This window comes from Neofelis nebulosa, chromosome 7 (assembly GCF_028018385.1).
Source record: "Neofelis nebulosa isolate mNeoNeb1 chromosome 7, mNeoNeb1.pri, whole genome shotgun sequence".
NCBI lineage: Eukaryota > Metazoa > Chordata > Mammalia > Carnivora > Felidae > Neofelis > Neofelis nebulosa.
Genome location: NC_080788.1, coordinates 121,140,638 through 121,159,107, shown reverse-complemented (window position 1 = coordinate 121,159,107; position 18,470 = coordinate 121,140,638). Strand labels below are relative to the sequence as shown.

The following is an 18,470-nucleotide window of genomic DNA, read 5'->3' as shown; positions in this document are numbered from 1 at the left end:
TTTATGGAATTTTTCTTATTTCCAGTCCAAATATAATTCATTTTTTTTCTGCAGATGGTGGTGTGGTACCTATTTCAGATTGTTTCAGCAGTGAGCTGTATCCATAAAGCTGGAATCCTTCATAGGTATGAGTAAAAGAATACGGGATGCAGTCCTCCCCACCAATCTGACCCCCACCTTGGATGTGCCTCCCGTCAGCACTATTATTTTCTTGATTAAGCTGTCAAGGCTTTTCCGTTAATATAATTTAGGAAGGAAAGAGTGAGTAATGAGGCGTGTTACCTTCACTTCCTGCAGTTAAACTATGTTTATGATCTAGGAAGAATCTCTTCAGTAGCTAAGTACTACTCAGTCACTTCTTTAACAGATACTTTAGAGTTCAATTCATTAATTCATCAGTAAAGTCTAGAAGCCACTGAGAGGAGTGGTATTAGATTGGTTGGAATTCCCAGTAAATGTTCCCTGTGAGCAATAATAATTGGCAAGTGTTTTTAATTTTATAATGGAGTCTTAATTTAAATAAAAAGCTGTTGGGGTGCCTGGGTAGCTCATCATAATCTCACAGTTCGTGAGTTTGAGCCCCGCATTGGGCTCACTGCTATCAGTGCAGAGCCCACTTTGGATCCTCTGTCGCCCTCTCTCTCTGCCCCTCCTCGCCCCCAAAAATATTTTGTTTGTTTGTTTTTATAATTACACAGTTTTACCAGATTTGAGGAGGGAAAACATCTTTCTATTCATTTCTAGCTATAGGAAAGAACTGTTAGAAAAACATTTCCACATTATACCCTTCTGAAGTAAGTCATTGATCATTGCTAGAGATGAATGTTGATCCACCAGTACTGTATTTCTCTTTTTGTTGGTTTGTTCATTCAGTTAATATGTGTTTCTCAATAGTTATTGAATGGCTACACTTGCATTTTCTTTTCAAAAGTTACAAAGAGTATTGTTGTGGGGTGCCTGGGTGGCTTAGTCAATTAAGCGCTGACTTTTTTTTTTTAAGTTTATTTATTTTAAGAGAGAGTACATGCACAAGTGGGGAAGGGGCAGGGATAGAAGGAGAGAGAGAATCCCAAGTAGGCTCTACACTGTCAGCACAGAGCCCCCCAATGTGGGGCTTGAACCTGAGCCAAGAGTCAGACACTTAACCAACTGGGCCATCTAGGCGCCATGCACTGACTCTTGATTTTGGCTTGGGTCATAATCTCACAATTTGTGAGATCATGCCCCGTGTCGGGCTCTGCCCTGGAGGCACAGAACCCGCTTAGGATTCTTTCCCTCTCTCTCTGCCCCTCCCCTGTTTGCACATGTGTGTGTTCTCTCTTTCTCTGTCTCAAAATAAATAAACTTAAAAAAAAAAAAAAAAGAACATTTTTCTGTTTTTTTCCCTTTTTAAGGAAGCCAGAGTGTGAACCAGGCAGTTTATTTGTGTTGCATAGGATCAATTCATCTTTAGAAAAATAGCCAGTGATTTTATTTAGGTGATCTCTACAGCCGAATCATGTTGCTGCTGAGATGCACAGCCTCTTCCCTTGCCTTAACAGATTTGAAACTTTAACACCAACCAGTTCAAGGCATAAATGGTAGTTGAAGAGGCAGTGCACTTTACAGGAATTACAGGATTACCTGGGGCACTATATTTTCCATTCAGCCCTCAATTTTCCTAACGTCCTCCATGGTGTGGGAGACATGCCTGTGCTGTGAAGCCCCGGAGAATGAAGTTAATTCTCTGCCTCTAGTCCCTCAAATTCCCTTTTCAGTGTTAAAGTATGTGTGAAAGTGGGGACCACTGTTTTGGATCCTGTAACAGTCTGAGCAGGGGTAACCACACATTTTATTCTGTACTAATTCTGGGCAGCGCTGGGGCTGAAGCAAAATATATGGTAATATATGGTAATATATGGTAAATAATAAATACATGGTATCTTTTTTTTCCAGAGATATAAAGACATTAAATATTTTTCTGACCAAGGCAAACCTGATAAAACTTGGAGATTATGGCCTAGCAAAGAAACTGAATTCTGAGTATTCCATGGCTGAGACGGTAAGTATGTATTGCCCTTGTCATACTTTTTCTTTTCTTTTCCTTTCCAGTATCATGAGATAGTGTACACTCTAAATCTCACACACTTTTCTCAGTATTCTTGCAAGTTCTCGATACTTATAAAGCAGGTCTTCAGGAGTGTTTTTTCCTGGGCTTGCTAACAGGCATTTACATGCTGAGATGTTCTTTCAAGAGTCATTGTCCACATCACAGCTCTGACCTCATAGCCCTTTCTAACACTGACCAGGAGACTTTTCTAAAAACAGAAAAATGCTCTATCATTTTTTCCAGCCTAGGATCTTTAGTGGATTTCAGTTTATCTCTTATTTAATATTTGAGCTTAGGATGTTAGACATCTCTTTTTGTGTTTCCTCTGAATTTTTCTGGTTCAGAAGCCTGATATTACAAATAAAGGCTGATGCCCAGAGAACAGTCTGATCTTAATATCATACATAGTCTTAACTGCAGGGCTCCCTTCTTCCCTGATCCTTACTTAGAAAGATCAATGGTAGGGTGCCTGGGTGGCTCAGTCAGTTAAGCATCCGCCTTCGGCTCAGACGGCTCAGAGCTGAGCTCAGTGCTGACAGCTCAGAGCCTGGAGCCTGCTTCAGATTCTGTATCTCCTTCTCTCTCTGCCCTACCCCCGCTCACATTCTGTCTCAAAAATAAACATTAAAAAAAATTTTTTTAAAGAAAGACCATTGGTAAAGAGTAGACATGCGTTGATTTTTAAGGACAGTGATTTCATTTTTTTAGGAATTATAAAACCCAGTTATTACTCTTCTGGTTTCATACTGCCCTGTCCTTGAACTTGAAAATGTGAGTTAATTAAATGAATTTTGTCCTGTTGATGTTTTTTTTTGATAATGTCAAGATATGCCTATAAGCAATTTAGAGCCATCCAAGGACGCTGATAGCCAAGGTTGGGAGTCTCTGCTTCAGAGGAAACAATCGTGTCCTTATATGAGTTTTTCTCATCAATAGTATTCTGGTAAAACCAAAACTTGACTTTTTTTTTTAACAAGTTTAAAGAAAGAATGATAGGAAAATTTATAAATGCCATATAAGTCATCTAAAAATTACTGGCTTTGCTGATTAAACATGGCTATCACACTCTGGAAAACAGTGTGGAGCTTCCTCAAAAAATTCAAAATAGATCTACCCTATGACCCAGCAATAGCACTACTAGGAATTTACCCAAGGGATACAGGATTGCTGATGCATAGGGGCACTTGTACCCCATGTTTATAGCAGCACTTTCAACAATAGCCAAACTATGGAAAGAGCCTAAATGTCCATCAACTGATGAATGGATAAAGAAATTGTGGTTTATATACACAATGGAATACTACTTGGCAATGAGAAAGAATGAAATATGGCCTTTTGTAGCAACGTGGATGGAACAGGAAAGTGTTATGCTAAGTGAAATAAGTCATACAGAAAGACAGATACCATATGTTTTCACTCTTATATGGATCCTGAGGAACTTCACAGAAGACCATGGGGGAGGGAAAGGGGGGGAAAAAGTTAGGGAGGGAGGGAGGCAAACCATAAGAGACTCTTAAAATGTGAGAATAAACTGAGGGTTGAGGGGGGGTGGGAGGGAGGGGAAAGGAGCTGATGGGCATTGAGGGGGGCACCTGTTGGGATGAGCACTGGGTGTTGTATGGAAACCAATTTGACAATAAATTTCATATTAAGAAAAATAAACATGGCTATCAGTTTTATTAGAACTTCTGGGGTACATTGGCACAGTCGCCATTCAGGATATTTTTATTTCCAAACCCATTCTTTTTTAGAGAGAGAACAGGATAGAGGGACAGAGGCGGAGAGAGAGAGAGAGAGAGAGAAAATATCTTAAGCAGGCTCTATGCTCAACACAGAGCCTGAGGCAGGGCTCAGTCCCACTACCCTGGGATCATGACCCAAGCCAAAATCAAGAGTCAGACGCTCAACCGACTGAGTCACCCAGATACCCCTCCAAACCCATTCTTCAAGGCAGAAGATCTTTTTTAAATTTGAAAGAAATTCACTAGCTGTGTTGGTATTGCAGATGTCAAATTGAGTTATTTACAGAGTTTCACTACTGTGCATTTTAGTTAGAACTTTGACCCCTTTATTCAGTTATCTTCTCCCCACTGCCAGTTCTTTGGATTTTTTCCATTGGTGAGCTTTTACTGTGTCTTTATCTGTATGAAGTCTTCAGTGGGCCTAAAGCCTCTGTGATCGAGGAATCACCGTTGTACCTCCCAAATACCACAGTGTCTTTGCCCTTTATCATTGGTCCAAGAAATTTGATGTGAAAGAAAATTTCTCTCCATAGTGGCATCATCTCATAAAAAACATTTTGGGATATACTAGTGAATGTTTCATAGGTGTTATCACTAGTTTGTGGGAAATTTACTTTAGTTGTTGAAATATTAATATAGTTCTCTCAAAAATGAAGTTACTCTTTGTTTTCCAGCTTGTGGGAACGCCATATTACATGTCTCCAGAGCTCTGCCAAGGAGTAAAATACAATTTCAAGTCTGATATCTGGGCAGTAGGCTGTGTCATTTTTGAACTGCTTACACTAAAGAGAACATTTGATGCCACAGTAAGTTGTATTATCCCCACCTTGTCCTTCCAAATGGTATAACTCAGTTGAGAGAATCAAATTCATTTATCCCTCAGTTTCTGATTTCTTCAACAGCAATCAGCTGTAGACAAAAAAAAAGTATGCAAGGGCTTAGTAGTGTATTATTAAAATGCTGTATACCAGATTTATATTCAATCCCCACTGAAATAATCCTACTCAAGTGCTTTAAGCATTGTACTTGAATTTATTGACTTATAATTTTGAAATTGGCTCTAGGATCCACTATGTGACACTGTAGTCTGGATAAACCATTTCATTTCTTATGCTTCAGCTACGTTTGTTTGTTTTTTTTAAGCTAAGGCAAATTATATAATACTCATTAAAGTGTTTTGATATTTTTTATAAAAAGTTACACACTACATCCCTAGCAAGGCTGTTGTCCTCTTTCCTGACAACAAATTCCTTTAAGTCTTTTTTTCTTTTCTTCCTAACTAAAGCCCAATGTAAGGTAGTGCTTCTCCAACTTTCATACACATAGGAAATCACCTGGGCACCTTGTTAAAATGCAGACTCTTTTTTTTAGTAGGTCTGGGTAGGTCCCAATAGTATGCATTTCTTTTTTTCTTTTTTAATTTTTTTTTTTTTAGTGTTTTATTTAATTTTGAGAGAGAGAGCGCGCGCGCGCGAGCGAGTGGGGGAGGGGCAGAGAGAGAGGGAGATACAGAATCCGAAGTGGGCTCCAGGCTCTTGAGTTGTCAGCACAGAGTCCAACATAGGGCTTGAACCCACAAACCATGGGATCATGACCTGAGGCGGAGTCCGATGCTCAACTGACTGAGCCACCCAGGTGCCTCCCCCCATCCCCCAATATTCTGCATTTCTAACAAACTCCTGCACAATGCTGATGCTGCTATCTGCGGACCAATCTGAGTAGCAAAAATGGATTCAGATCTTCTGCAAGCCACGTGTGAGAACTTAAGCAAATCGTTTCATCTTTTTGATCCTCTGTTTCATTATCTATAACAAGGAAAAATATATATCTTTCTCATAGAGATGCTACAATAATGTATATGAAAAATGCAAATATAAGATAATGCAGATTCATTGGCCTTTCACGAGACCTATTTATTTTTCTAAATCCTGAAGTTTATTCTGGTCTGTCATTTAATTCTCCTAAGAAAGATAGTGGAAGGAAAATGAGTTTTGGAGTCAGATAGACTTTGGTTAGAGTTATGTCTCCATTTTTTACTGTCTGTGGAGTCTTGGGCAAGATGCTTTACATCTCTGAATTGGTAATCATAATAACCTCCTTAAGGGGGTTTGCAAGGGTTAAAAAGAATAATATATGTAACATGCCTACCTAGTACAGAGTGGTCTCTTGGTTAAGGTGTTGATGGTATTATTATATTATCATTATCATCTTACTATTTACCTCGTTGTCTGTCGCAGCAGAGTATCCCTTGCATAACCATTATTAGGATATATGAATTAGGAAGCAGATTACTTGGTAAAGGAGGTGCTTAAAGCTAAGAAGCATGGCTAATCTTGTTTACCTTTTTCTTGCGATTCAGCTGAAGGGTCAGATTATAATATACTCTGAGTATTATGCCACTGACCACATAGTCATATCTCCATGTTGGCCATTTGGCTTCATTCTTCTTGATTGCAACAGTGTATCCCTAACCGTTTCTTGCTGATGCATATTAATAGTTTATAAAAGAAATCATATTTCCATTTCTTTAAATAATAGTCACAGATATCTCAGAGCCCCTATTGGTGGACTATAATCTTTATATAACCAAGAATAATCATTTTCCCATAGAATCCACTCAATTTGTGTGTGAAGATTGTACAAGGAATCCGGGCCATGGAAGTTGATTCTAGCCAGTACTCTTTGGAACTGATTCAAATGGTCCATGCATGCCTTGACCAGGTAAGTGTGACTTACATGCTGATTTCAGTTTGGTGTTTTCCCTTCCCACCTTAGTGTTTGGAGTATGGCATAGATGAACCTATATAAAGCCACATCCACTTCCCCAGGGTAGGATGTATTTGTGGCTGTACCTAGAAGAATAGGCATTGGCAATTCATGATAGTTATATCCTTCAGGCAGCAGATTCTTAATTCTTACTTTGTAATTAATTTGTGGAATGATTTTACCATCTACATTGTGCTCCATTTTTTATGATCAAGATTAATTTTTGTAAATCGATTTTACAAAATTATAGTCAGAGATAATTTAGAGTTCCTAATGTGCAGAATAAATATAGTTCTGCCATTTCACAGTTGCCTTGCAGTGTCGTCTAGGTTGCTATTATTCAAAATATGGTTCATGGACCATAGGTGTTGGAATCACTGGGGGATGGGGATGTTTTACAAGTAAAAAAAAAGGAAGATTCCTGAGACCCAACGCACACCAAGTGGATCCAAATCTCTGTAGGTAAATCCAAGAAATTTTTATTTATAACAAGCACTCTGGGAGATTTTTTTTTTTTTTTTTTTTAATGTTTATGTATTTTTGAGAGAGAGACAGAGCAAAAGTGGGGTAGGGGCAGAGAGAGAGGGAGACACGGAATCTGAAGCAGAGTCCAGGTGAGCTGTCAACACAGCCTGATGCAGAGCTCGAACTCAGGAACCATGAGATAATGACCTGAGCCAACGTCAGATGCTTAACTGACTGAGCCACCCAGGGGCCCCACTCTGGGAGATTCTTAAGTGCTATATATATTGTAATTTGAGAGTCACTGCCCTAACTGAACAAGTAAGGAAGGTGCATTCTCATTCATGTACAAGTGTTGATGATAATGAGATGATAAGCGTGAAACATGGAATATGACATAAGAAATTATGTTTTTTGGGGGCGCCTGGGTGGCTCAGTCAGTTGAGCGTCCAGCTTCGGCTCAGGTCATGATCTTGCGGTTCGTGGGTTTGAGCCCTGCATCAGTCTCTGTGCTGATGGCTCAGAGCCTGGAGCCTGCTTCCGATTCCGTGTCTCCCTCTCTCTCTCTGTCTCTCAAAAATAAATAGACATTAAAAAAATTTTTTAAAAAAGGAATTATGTTTTTTGAAACATAAGGATAATATACAAAAGGATAATACACTGTGGTCTTTGAGTAATTTTAGTATACAGCCTTCTAAGAGGAAGTAAAATGCCTCTTTAGATCCCATTTTTCCCTTTTCCTTTCAATTAAAACTAACCCAGTTTGTACTTTTTAGGATCCTGAGCGGAGACCCACAGCAGATGAACTTCTGGATCGTCCCCTTCTCAGGAAACGCAGGAGGTAAAGTACAGAGAAGTCACTCTGTTGTCTTTCTATATAGATGGTTGATTGTTGAAGGCCTGATCAAAGGACCACAAGAGAGAGTAGTGTTTCCTGACTTGGCCACTCTGGTGCTGTTTTCTACTAACATCGCTTCTTTTGTTGCTTGAGAGGAGCTCCTGACTTTTACCTCCTTAGCTTGTGCTATTTTGTTCTGAATTTATATGATGAGACCCTAGAACCTTGCACTCCCCCCATCTGTGAGTTTTAATCTAGAGTTGAGGCATTAGAGTATAGTAATTAAGAGAGGAGAGCTCTGGATTCAGACATCCTTAGATTTGTATCTGAGTTCTGTTATCTTTGTCAAGTTATTTAACACCTCTCGTCTTTCATTTCCTCCTCTATAAAGCCAGGTAGGGTATGGATTAAAGGAAGTAATGTATCTAAAGTGCTCAGCCCAGGGCTTGGCACAAGATGCTCAGCAATGATCAGACACTAGTGTGGATTTAGAGTGGGCCTTTGTTTTTCAGTACATGTGTTCAGATGGTAGATTTCAGTTAGAGGAGTATTCTTCAGATACCTTTGCTCAGGTCCTGAAATCAGACTTGATTGATGGTTGATAGGTTACTTCCTGAGATTTATTCTGTGGCATTGGTCTCTAGAGGTAGGAAGGAGATCTTTTATCCCTCACGTCTTATAAGAGGCTTCAAACACGAACTTAAAAAAAGACGTGTTCTTTATTTTTCTTTCTTTCTTTCTTTCTTTTTTTCTTTCTTCCTTCCTTCCTTCCTTCCTTCCTTCCTTCCTTCCTTCCTTCCTTCCTTCCTTCCTTCCTTCCTTCCTATCTCTACACCCAACAAGGGGCTTGAACTCACGACCCCTAGATTAAGAGTCACATGCTCCTCTGAGCCAGCCAGGCACCCCATTATTATTCTTAAATGTTCTAGTCTATACTTCATCCTGTTATACTATTTTTGTCTTGCTGTCCTTCCTCCTCCCCTTCCAGTTCTGTTTCTGTATCTTCCCAATATTCAGACCTTTGCTGTGCTCTTTTTCAAACTTTGCTCTTAGATACACTAAGCATATATTTAATTCCATAATCTTTGCTATTTGGTCAGTACCTTTATTTTGTGGTATCGTTTAATTAATCTTTTCTGGTTCTTCTCCACTTGAACTCTAGCCAGTGTTTCAGTGCCTAGAATTATGTGTAATACTCCAGATACAGCACTCCGACCTTCCACTTATGTCCCATACATCGTCCAGCAGTATCACCCTTTGCGGCCAGTTAGGCATATTTAAATTTTTTATCTGGCTTACTTCCCAACAATATAATCACTATTTTAATTTCTTTTCAGATATTTCCACTGATAATTTTTAATTGCAATTTTTATAGAGATAATTGTAGATGTGTACATAGTACTTCATTAGAACTTTGTACTTTGATGAAAAAATATAAGAGCTTTCCAGATAAAGCAGAGACATAGCGAACTGTGGAAAATATTCAGGAAATACTAAGTTCTACCTGAGTAGGTTAGTGGTTCTAGACCTGGGACTCTCAATAGCAGCCTCTCCAGAGCTTTCCAAAAATACTGATGCCTGAACACCACCCCAGGAATTCATCTATAAGTGTTTTAGGCAAAATGAGAACCCTGGACCAGAATATGGGGAGGAAGTAGCAGGAAGAAAGGCTGAAAAGGTAGGTCAAGAATCTTGAATGCTAGACAAAGGGATGTGTGCTTAATTCAAGCAGTAGTGTAGAAGTAATGGATGTTTATGAGAGGGTGGTTCATGTGATGAGGGGCATGCCTAAGGAAGACTTACTTAGCAAACTAGTCTTGGTGTTGAATCAGTATAGGACTGAATAAAGTCAGTTGGTACTGTGTTAAGTCTTACCTGTTAGGAGGTGCTACTACATTCCAGGAAGCAAAGCTGCCCAGAGCTAATGTGGCAAGCCTGGAGAGCAGAAGTGACTATAAAGGGCATTGCATAGGTAGAATCTGTAGGACTCAAATATTGAAGAAAGGGAGACACCTGAGTCCAGGATGACCAACGTTGTAAGTGTAGTCTGCTGAGAGAATGGGAAATGCCAGTTACAGAAATAGGAGAGTTAGAAAGAAAAGCTGTGTGGGAGAAAGAAAATGAACTGAGGTTTAGAGATGGTGAGTTTGGGAAGTCAGTGGGCAGACTAGATGGAGATGTCAGGTATTTAAAATGTGCATCAGAGGTTCTCGAGGTTCTCTGTTTCAGTTTGGAATGTTTTTTGGTGATAGAAAACAAATGTCCCCAAACTGCTGGTCCCTTCCTATTTAATGAATGGTCCAAAGCCAGGCCTGTATAACTGTTCCAATCGTATCAAGGTACTTTCCCCAAAGTATTGTGTTGCTGGAGACATATGGTTTATTAGAGGACTAAACCTGTGAAGTGTATTTCAGAGACATTGGTGCAGTTCAGGAACCAATTCTTTCACTCACGTATCTTTGCTTTTTTTTTTGGTAGAGAGATGGAGGAAAAAGTCATACTGCTTAATGCACCTACAAAAAGACCAAGGTAATGCCTAAGAGACTCGTGAAAAGTGATATATCTTAAATTACCATCAGGGGGTCTTTCTTTCTTTTGGTCTATGCCTTGCTTGATCCCAGTAAGTAGCCTTTGGCATCCTTTCAGAAGCCAACATCTGCGTAAATGTCAGATAGTTATTTCTGAGAAAGAGAAAGCTGTGATTTCACCCTCGTGCTGTAGCGGTCATCATTACCATGATGAATGTTGAAAAGTTGAGAAGTGTAGGTGTTATGGACCAGACTGGAATCTGATCTGGCTGAGCTGTGATGAAGCCCTGAGGCAGAAATTGCAGAGCCTGCTATGATAGAGGGTTGAAATAAGTTGTCGAGAAAGAACATACTTTCTCATACCATAATTGGCGGTTCTTCTCTGGGAACAGACTGGAAGCATTTTCCTTTGATACGGTTTTTATGTTAAATGTGCCTTTGTTCTGGGGGTTGTTGACAGGTCAAGCACTGTGACTGAAGCACCCATTGCTGTGGTAACGTCACGAACCAGTGAAGTCTATGTTTGGGGTGGTGGAAAATCCACTCCCCAGAAACTGGATGTCATCAAGAGTGGCTGTAGTGCCCGGCAGGTGTGTGCAGGGAATACCCACTTTGCTGTGGTCACAGTGGAGAAGGAACTGTACACCTGGGTGGTAAGTGAAAGCTAAGTACTTTAGAACAGTGATGTAAGCCTAATTATTTACTGGGCTGAGGATGTCTAAGTATTTTGTTAGTTGAACATGTGCACAGGAATGACAGTGTGGAGTGGTGGAATGTAGGCTCTAACGAGAGCAGGGATTTTGTCTGTCTAGTTCACTGATGTGTCCCCAATGCCTGAGACATATTAGGTCATTTGTAAGTGTTTTTTGAATGAATGAATGAATGAAAGAGAGGAAGAAAGAAGGAAAGAAAGAATTAAAAGAGCCCTAGGTTTAGACTCAGGAGACTGGACTCTTATTTACAGCTGGGTGATTTCAGGAAGTCCCTTAATTACTCTGTTCTGTTACCATGAATTTCAGAGCAACTAGTATCTGTGAAACAGTTTTATAAACAAATGAAGCAGTGTTCCCACATCAGGAAAATTCTAAGACCTGTGTCAGTGATCGAAGATGGCTAGGTATATCTTCAGAATATTTCTTTGCTCCCCTCTAGATTTCACTTTATCTCTCACCTTCTGGAACACATTGCGTGTATTTGCTATCTGTTCCTTTATCTGCCACTCAGTCCTCATTCGCCTACAATGCAGCTTCCGTCCCTGCCACTTGATTGAAACTACTCTTAACAAAATGACCTATAAATTGTGAAAATAAAACATATACTTTGTAGTCCTTACTTTGCTTGACCTCCCAGCAGCACTTGACATAGTTGATCTCTCCCTCCTTGAAGCTGTGTCTTCCCTTGACTTCCATGAGAACATCTTCTCTTGGCTTTTCTCCTGTCTTTTTGGCCATAGTGTGCCTTCTCATGTGTTTCAGAGTGCTTTTCCTTTACCTAACTTTGTCTCTGGTCGTCAGTTCTTCTCACTCTTCCTTTTCTTCCTGAGAGCTCATTTTTTCCAGCAGTCTCAGATAACTTCTCCACAAGGCCAGGCTTTGTCCCCAGTGCGTGACAGAGTAGACAATTATTGATTGATTGATTGATTAAAAGAATCAATGAATGAATGAATGCATGCATGCATGTTAACTGTTACTTCCTAAAGCCCTGTCCCTTAAGGAACTAGCCCCTAGGGGGCTGCCACAGCCCCTATAAAACTGTTGAAAAGTCATTTGGGACTTGTCTTAGTGCTATATAGCAGCCTCTTTGATATAGCCAGATTCTTTATAATTGTTCCATACTTCAGGGAAACTGTGACCAAAATTTGTAAAACTCCTAGTAAGGATTTCCAAGAGAGTATACTCCTATAGAAAACAATCAAATTAATTAAACTATGTACAGATTTTTTTTTTTTTTTTTTTTTTTACCAGCACTCATAATTAAATATAAAGTTCACCTTAGACTTGAAGGAGAAAGAATTGGGAATGTGTTCTTTTAAGTCTTGATGGATAGCAATCTGGATACTTTTAAATCTTTACCTGTTGGCAGGGGTTTTATACTACCTATCATTAAAAGGTTTAATCCCCTTGCCCATTTTCTTTTTTCGTTTCTGAATTTCCAGCTGATTTTTTCCTACGGTTTTCTTTTCTTTATTATTTTTTTTTATGTTTGTTTATTTTGAGAGAGAGAGAGAGAGAGAGAGCACACGTGCAGGGGAGGGGCAGAGAGAGAGGGAGAGAGAATCCCAAGCAGGCTCCATGCTGTCAGCATAGAACCTGATGTGGGGCTCAATCCCACAAACCATGAAATCATGACCTGAGCTGAAATCAAGAGTCGGACCCTTAACCAACTGAGCCACCCAGGTGCCCCGCTCCTGGTCTTCTCGATAGGAAGTTTTATTGAAGATTAGCTTTTCGCATGAAAAGCTAAAACTTTACAAGACCTCTTTATTTCACAGAACATGCAAGGGGGTACTAAACTCCATGGTCAGCTGGGCCACGGAGACAAAGCCTCCTACCGACAGCCAAAGCATGTGGAAAAGTTGCAAGGCAGAGCTATCCGTCAGGTGTCCTGTGGTGATGATTTCACTGTCTGTGTGACAGGTAAGCCATCAACAGAAAGCATCCAAAGTGCATTTAAAGTGAAGTATTGTACTTAATGCTGTGCAGTTTCAGCTGGGATTTTACAGCAAAAGACCATATTCATGAACCAAAGGCAGTGAGCGGATACACACGTTAATAATAATATGCCCAATTTTCTATGGCAAATAGCACATAGAGGCACACAGATAACAAATCTCATGGGATCAGGAGAAATATGTTGTACGTCCCAGTTGGGGGGAAAAATGACGTTACCACCTGGTCAGGTGTAAATAACACTAAATCAGGAATCAAGAGCTAAAGTTTAGTTTTTGTCTTGCCATTGCTTACTTTTCCTTTTCTCTAGAAAATAGAGATGGCCCTAATAAAATTTCAACATAATACTACCAATTTAAAAAAAATTTTATAACAGTACACGTGACCCCCTAAATAAAAATAACTCTAGACTTGCACAGTCTATCCTTCGGATTTCTCTGATGCAGTCATTTCATATAAGATCAGTGGCTGGGATAGTTCTCATGCCAGCCCTGCCCAGCTTTCCGGCTGGACAGAGTCATTCCTTTGATGTGTTATGCCTTTCTTCCTTTTGCAGATGAGGGTCAGCTCTATGCCTTTGGATCTGATTATTATGGCTGCATGGGGGTGGACAAGGTTGCTGGGCCCGAAGTACTAGAACCCATGCAGCTGAACTTCTTCCTGAACAATCCAGTGGAGCAGGTCTCCTGTGGAGATAATCATGTGGTGGTTTTGACACGAAACAAAGAAGTCTATTCTTGGGGCTGTGGTGAATATGGTAGGTATAGATTTGTCTCTGTCCACTTATTCCCAGGAGCCAACTTGACTTCAAGCTTGTATGCATCTAAACACATGTAGCCTATACTTGAGAAGTGTTGATTCAGTGGAAGAGAATACTGTAGAATATTTTCATTGGGAAGAAGACCCTCATTTTCATTGTTTTCTTTTTTATGTATGTCTCAGGACGACTGGGTTTGGATTCAGAAGAGGATTATTATACACCACAAAAGGTAAACTCAGAAGCAGCTTCTTCCTAGAGCCTGTGTAGAGGACACACAGACTCCAGTAATAATACAGACTCCTCTTTCTCCGAATCCTCACGTCAGGGTGTTTATTTCTGAAATATTTTCTTTCTGGGAGACTGACAACCCAGAATTCCTGAGTTAGCACTATGTGATCTTGTCATTTGACTAAATCATAAAAAGCTGAGAAAGAGGATATAGCCACTTTGGACACTGTGGAGTCACATCTTACTCAGGAATGGCAGCTAAAATCAGCAAGTACAGTGAACCCAGAAAATTCCTTGGGAAGATACTGGAAAGCAGTATATTGTTTCTTAACCCAACACAGCCATTCCCCCCCTCCCCATTTCCACATTTGGACACCAGATGAAATATGTGTTTGTATTGAGGGGTCACGTTGTACGAAACATAATATCTAATTACTGTCTGCACTGTAGGAGCTAGCCCTGCAGGAGCTGGCCCAGGAGCTAAAAGCAGCTGCAGGAAGAACATGGTCCTCTCTCTCACACCCACCCTGGGTCACAGGCTTGCCTGCCCACTGGAAGGTTGACAGGAATCGACTGTACCATTCACTGTTAACAATGCTCATTAACATCTTAAAAATTAACTTCTATCACTCGTGGGACCATTCTCAATGGATTTCATGGTTGTTTCTCTTCAAAAAGCCATAGTAGAAGCACTGAAGTTTTGAGTTTTCAGGTTTCACGGACATCCATTCTATCCCCCTACCATTCCCCAGCTCTGTTTATTTAGCTCTAGAGGGATGTGAGCAGTTGGAAGTCCTGGCTGCCTCCTCAGTACTCTGTCACCTCATTTATAATGTGACCAGGCTAGGACCCTACAAGGCTACTGAGTTTCTTCTATAACTGTCATGGGGCCTTCCATCTCAGAGAACAAAAATCAGCAATGGATCGAAGCTTCTCCTTTCCCAACATTTTCTGAGAAGTCTTTCTAAATAAGACCTATTGCTAAAACAAACTTCAGCAGGACTGCTGAGCCAACCTGGAACTGCTGCCTTTTACTTAATTATAAAACTTGAGCTCCTTGTTGAAAACAATAAGCTGCTGGGAAAATCTGAAGATGATAGAGCAGTCTTCACTGTGGTCAGTTCTGCCAGATGCAGGACATCAAAAATTTGAGGGTTTTTTCCTAATACAAGTTACATTTGGGGGATTTTTTTTTTTTTTCCTGATTTTTTTTTCCTTGCAGGTGGATGTTCCCAAGGCCTTGATTATTGTCGCAGTTCAGTGTGGCTGTGATGGGACTTTTCTGCTGACCCAGTCAGGTAAAGTGCTGGCCTGTGGACTCAATGAATTCAATAAGCTGGGTCTGAATCAGTGCATGTCTGGAATCATAAACCATGAAGTAAGTACCCTCTTTGGTGTCCTCGCCACACTGTCAGAACTTCTCTTAGGCTGGAATTTCTTTGGGAATGCTTTTGGTTAGTGACCATGAAATTGTACGTAAGAAAAAAGATTTCACAGACATTATTATGTTCAACAAAAGAAGCCAGCCATGAAAGAGTCCGTACTATATGATTCCAATTATATGGAGCTTAAGAACAAGCAAAATTAACTAATAGATACCAGAAGACAAAGTAGTGGTAACTTCTGGGTGGGGGGTATGGGTATAAACGGAAGGGATCCTAGGATCATGGAAATGGTCTCTATTTTGATCTGGGTGGTGGTTTTACATTTATATGCATACAGAAAAATTTTTCAAGCTGCACAATATTTTATAGTTTATTATGCCTCAACAAATAAATTGATTACAAAGAAGTGACGGAACTCAGGTTCTACCTATCACTGAAGTAGGTACGAGATAATTGACGTGAAAAGAAACACATTTTCATGCATGATCTCCCTGGAGAGTTTTTTAGATTTATTGTTCCCAAATCACTGATCCTGTACAGGCTTAGTAAGTATAATTACCGTTCACTTCCTTCAAGGATGTTGTGAAATTCACATTAAGTCGCCTCTTTGTGTTGATATGATGAGTTTTTGTCATGTTCTAAAGAATCAAGACAAAAAAGTTTCCTGACTCAGTGAAAGAGATAAGAATTTTTAAGTAATCTCTGCAGTATTGATTCTCAAATGGGAGAGTACAAATTTGGGGCAAATCTGGGAAGGGTGTTTGCATAGTTTGAAAAGGCATATTCAAAATTACCATTACTTGATTTCAGTTTTATTATAACATTGGGTTTGTTGTGAAATTTTAAACTTACATGAGAGGAATTTTTTAATACTAGTCTAAAGGGAACATGGGTTTTATTTAACACATTGAGAACACTGCCTTGTAGATGAAATTAGATCACAGTAAACTGGTTGCATTCTGGGCTGGAGAGTCTTCCAAGATTTTAATTCTTTGCCCTGCCTTTGTTAGATATACAGTGTTTATACCCAACGTAAGTGTCCCTGGTTGTATCCTCATGTAGATACTTTCTGGGACGGAGAGTTAATGTTTTACATACTCTTAGATTAGGAATCTAAAATTTTTGTTGTCAGGAATCCCTGCCTCATATACTGATTATAATTCTCTGATGACATATTGAGCTTATTCCGTTTTGTATTCTGTTGGAGATGAAAAGCTACCTGGCATCTTCTACTTAGTAACAAATTTGCTTGAAAGACCTTTTGGTCACCATGACAACATTCTCAGCCTGCTACCCCTTCGTTTTTTACCTAAGGAGTATTTGCTTTGTGTTTTATCTTATTTCAGGCTTACCACGAAGTTCCCTACACAACCTCCTTTACCTTGGCCAAACAGCTGTCCTTTTATAAGATCCGTACAATTGCCCCAGGCAAGACTCACACGGCTGCTATTGATGGTGAGTTGGTTTACAACTTTTTACACAGGCCTCAGTAGCTCATGCTCTTTTAGTCTGTCAAGTGTTAGCGCTTCTTCCTTTTTTTTTTTTTTTTTTTTTAAGATTTCATTTTTAATGGTCCCAGGTTTCGGCACCAAAAAAAAAAAAAAAAAGGTTTCATTTTTAAGTCATCTCCACACCCAACACAGGGCTCAAACCCACAACCCTGAGATCAAGAGTCGAACGCTCTACTGACTGAGCCAGCCAGGCAGCCTTAGTAGTAGCCCTTCTTTTTTTTTTTTTTAATTTTTTTTTTCAACGTTTTTTATTTATTTTTGGGACAGAGAGAGACAGAGCATGAACGGGGGAGGGGCAGAGAGAGAGGGAGACACAGAATCGGAAACAGGCTCCAGGCTCCGAGCCGTCAGCCCAGAGCCTGACGCGGGGCTTGAACTCACGGACCGCGAGATCGTGACCTGGCTGAAGTCGGACACTTAACCGACTGCGCCACCCAGGCGCCCCAGTAGTAGCCCTTCTTAACAACATATACATTCTCCCGTTTTCCCCCTGGCATCCAGTATTATCTCATTAACAAATTAGGAATTCAAGTAAACTTTTTTTAATAATCATTATAAATGCGCAGTCAGTACATCTCTTAATGACAATGCCATGCCAAAAATTCCAGGAAATGACTGCCTTTAAATTAGTACCATCTGTCCGTTTACTAAGGTAGTACCCCTTTTCCACATTTAAAATACAATATTAGAAAATACAATATTGAGTAGCTTTCAGAGTCTAATTAGTTTTAGATACCCTAGCTGCCATAGATGCAAGGTTGTGTGGCAAGCTTTATATTCGTATACTCTGAACAACCAGAAGCTAGTCCGTGGAACTCTGCTCTGGCTGTGTTTTCCCTTGTACTCCATGCCCCACGTGTGCCTGGTTGTTTTTCTCTTTTAGAACGAGGCCGGCTGCTGACCTTTGGCTGCAATAAGTGTGGACAGCTGGGCGTTGGGAATTACAAGAAGCGTCTAGGAATCAACCTGCTGGGAGGACCCCTAGGTGGGAAGCAAGTGGTCAGGGTCTCCTGCGGTGATGAGTTTACCATTGCTGCCACCGATGGTGAGTGAGTCTGGACACGTCATTTCAAGCTTTCCGGATGGATGGCTATATTTTAATGTTTGGCTGGGAAAGAGGTAGACTGGTTATATAGCTGGATCATACGTTCACTTTTTATTTACATTCAGTTGGTATCTAATTGTTACGCTCATAGAGCTTCATTAATTTTTTGTGTGTTCAACATAGTGGTTGTTTAAAAAAAATAGTTATCTAAATAATGACCAAGTTAATATTCTAAGTCCCTGCTTTTTTTACTTTTTTGTTTAAATGTTTTAAGAATTACTAAATCTTTTTTCTTTTTAAGTTTATTTATTTATTTTGAGAGTGAGGGCATGCGAACAGGGGAGAGGCAGAGAGGAGAGAATCCCAAGGAGGCTCTGCACTACATTGTGGGGCCCAATGCAAGGCTCGAACCCACAAATTGAGATCATGACCTGAACCAAATCAAGA

The 18,470-nt window shown here is 40.0% G+C and overlaps 2 protein-coding genes across 3 annotated transcripts in view; one reads left to right on the top strand and one right to left on the bottom strand.

Annotated features, from left to right (window-relative positions):
• The window catches only part of ZC2HC1C (zinc finger C2HC-type containing 1C), a 47,199-nt gene that overhangs the window by 2,449 nt on the left and 26,280 nt on the right, over positions 1-18,470 (bottom strand). The window lies entirely within an intron of this gene.
• The window catches only part of NEK9 (NIMA related kinase 9), a 39,131-nt gene that overhangs the window by 5,286 nt on the left and 15,375 nt on the right, over positions 1-18,470 (top strand). The window contains exons 4-16 of the mRNA XM_058739703.1: positions 55-125; positions 1,936-2,041; positions 4,506-4,637; positions 6,442-6,552; positions 7,836-7,900; positions 10,376-10,426; positions 10,886-11,078; positions 12,917-13,061; positions 13,651-13,851; positions 14,037-14,083; positions 15,305-15,460; positions 16,814-16,922; positions 17,862-18,023. Of these exons, the coding sequence (XP_058595686.1) occupies positions 55-125; positions 1,936-2,041; positions 4,506-4,637; positions 6,442-6,552; positions 7,836-7,900; positions 10,376-10,426; positions 10,886-11,078; positions 12,917-13,061; positions 13,651-13,851; positions 14,037-14,083; positions 15,305-15,460; positions 16,814-16,922; positions 17,862-18,023 (1,549 nt within the window). The remainder of the gene's footprint in view (positions 1-54; positions 126-1,935; positions 2,042-4,505; positions 4,638-6,441; positions 6,553-7,835; positions 7,901-10,375; positions 10,427-10,885; positions 11,079-12,916; positions 13,062-13,650; positions 13,852-14,036; positions 14,084-15,304; positions 15,461-16,813; positions 16,923-17,861; positions 18,024-18,470) is intronic.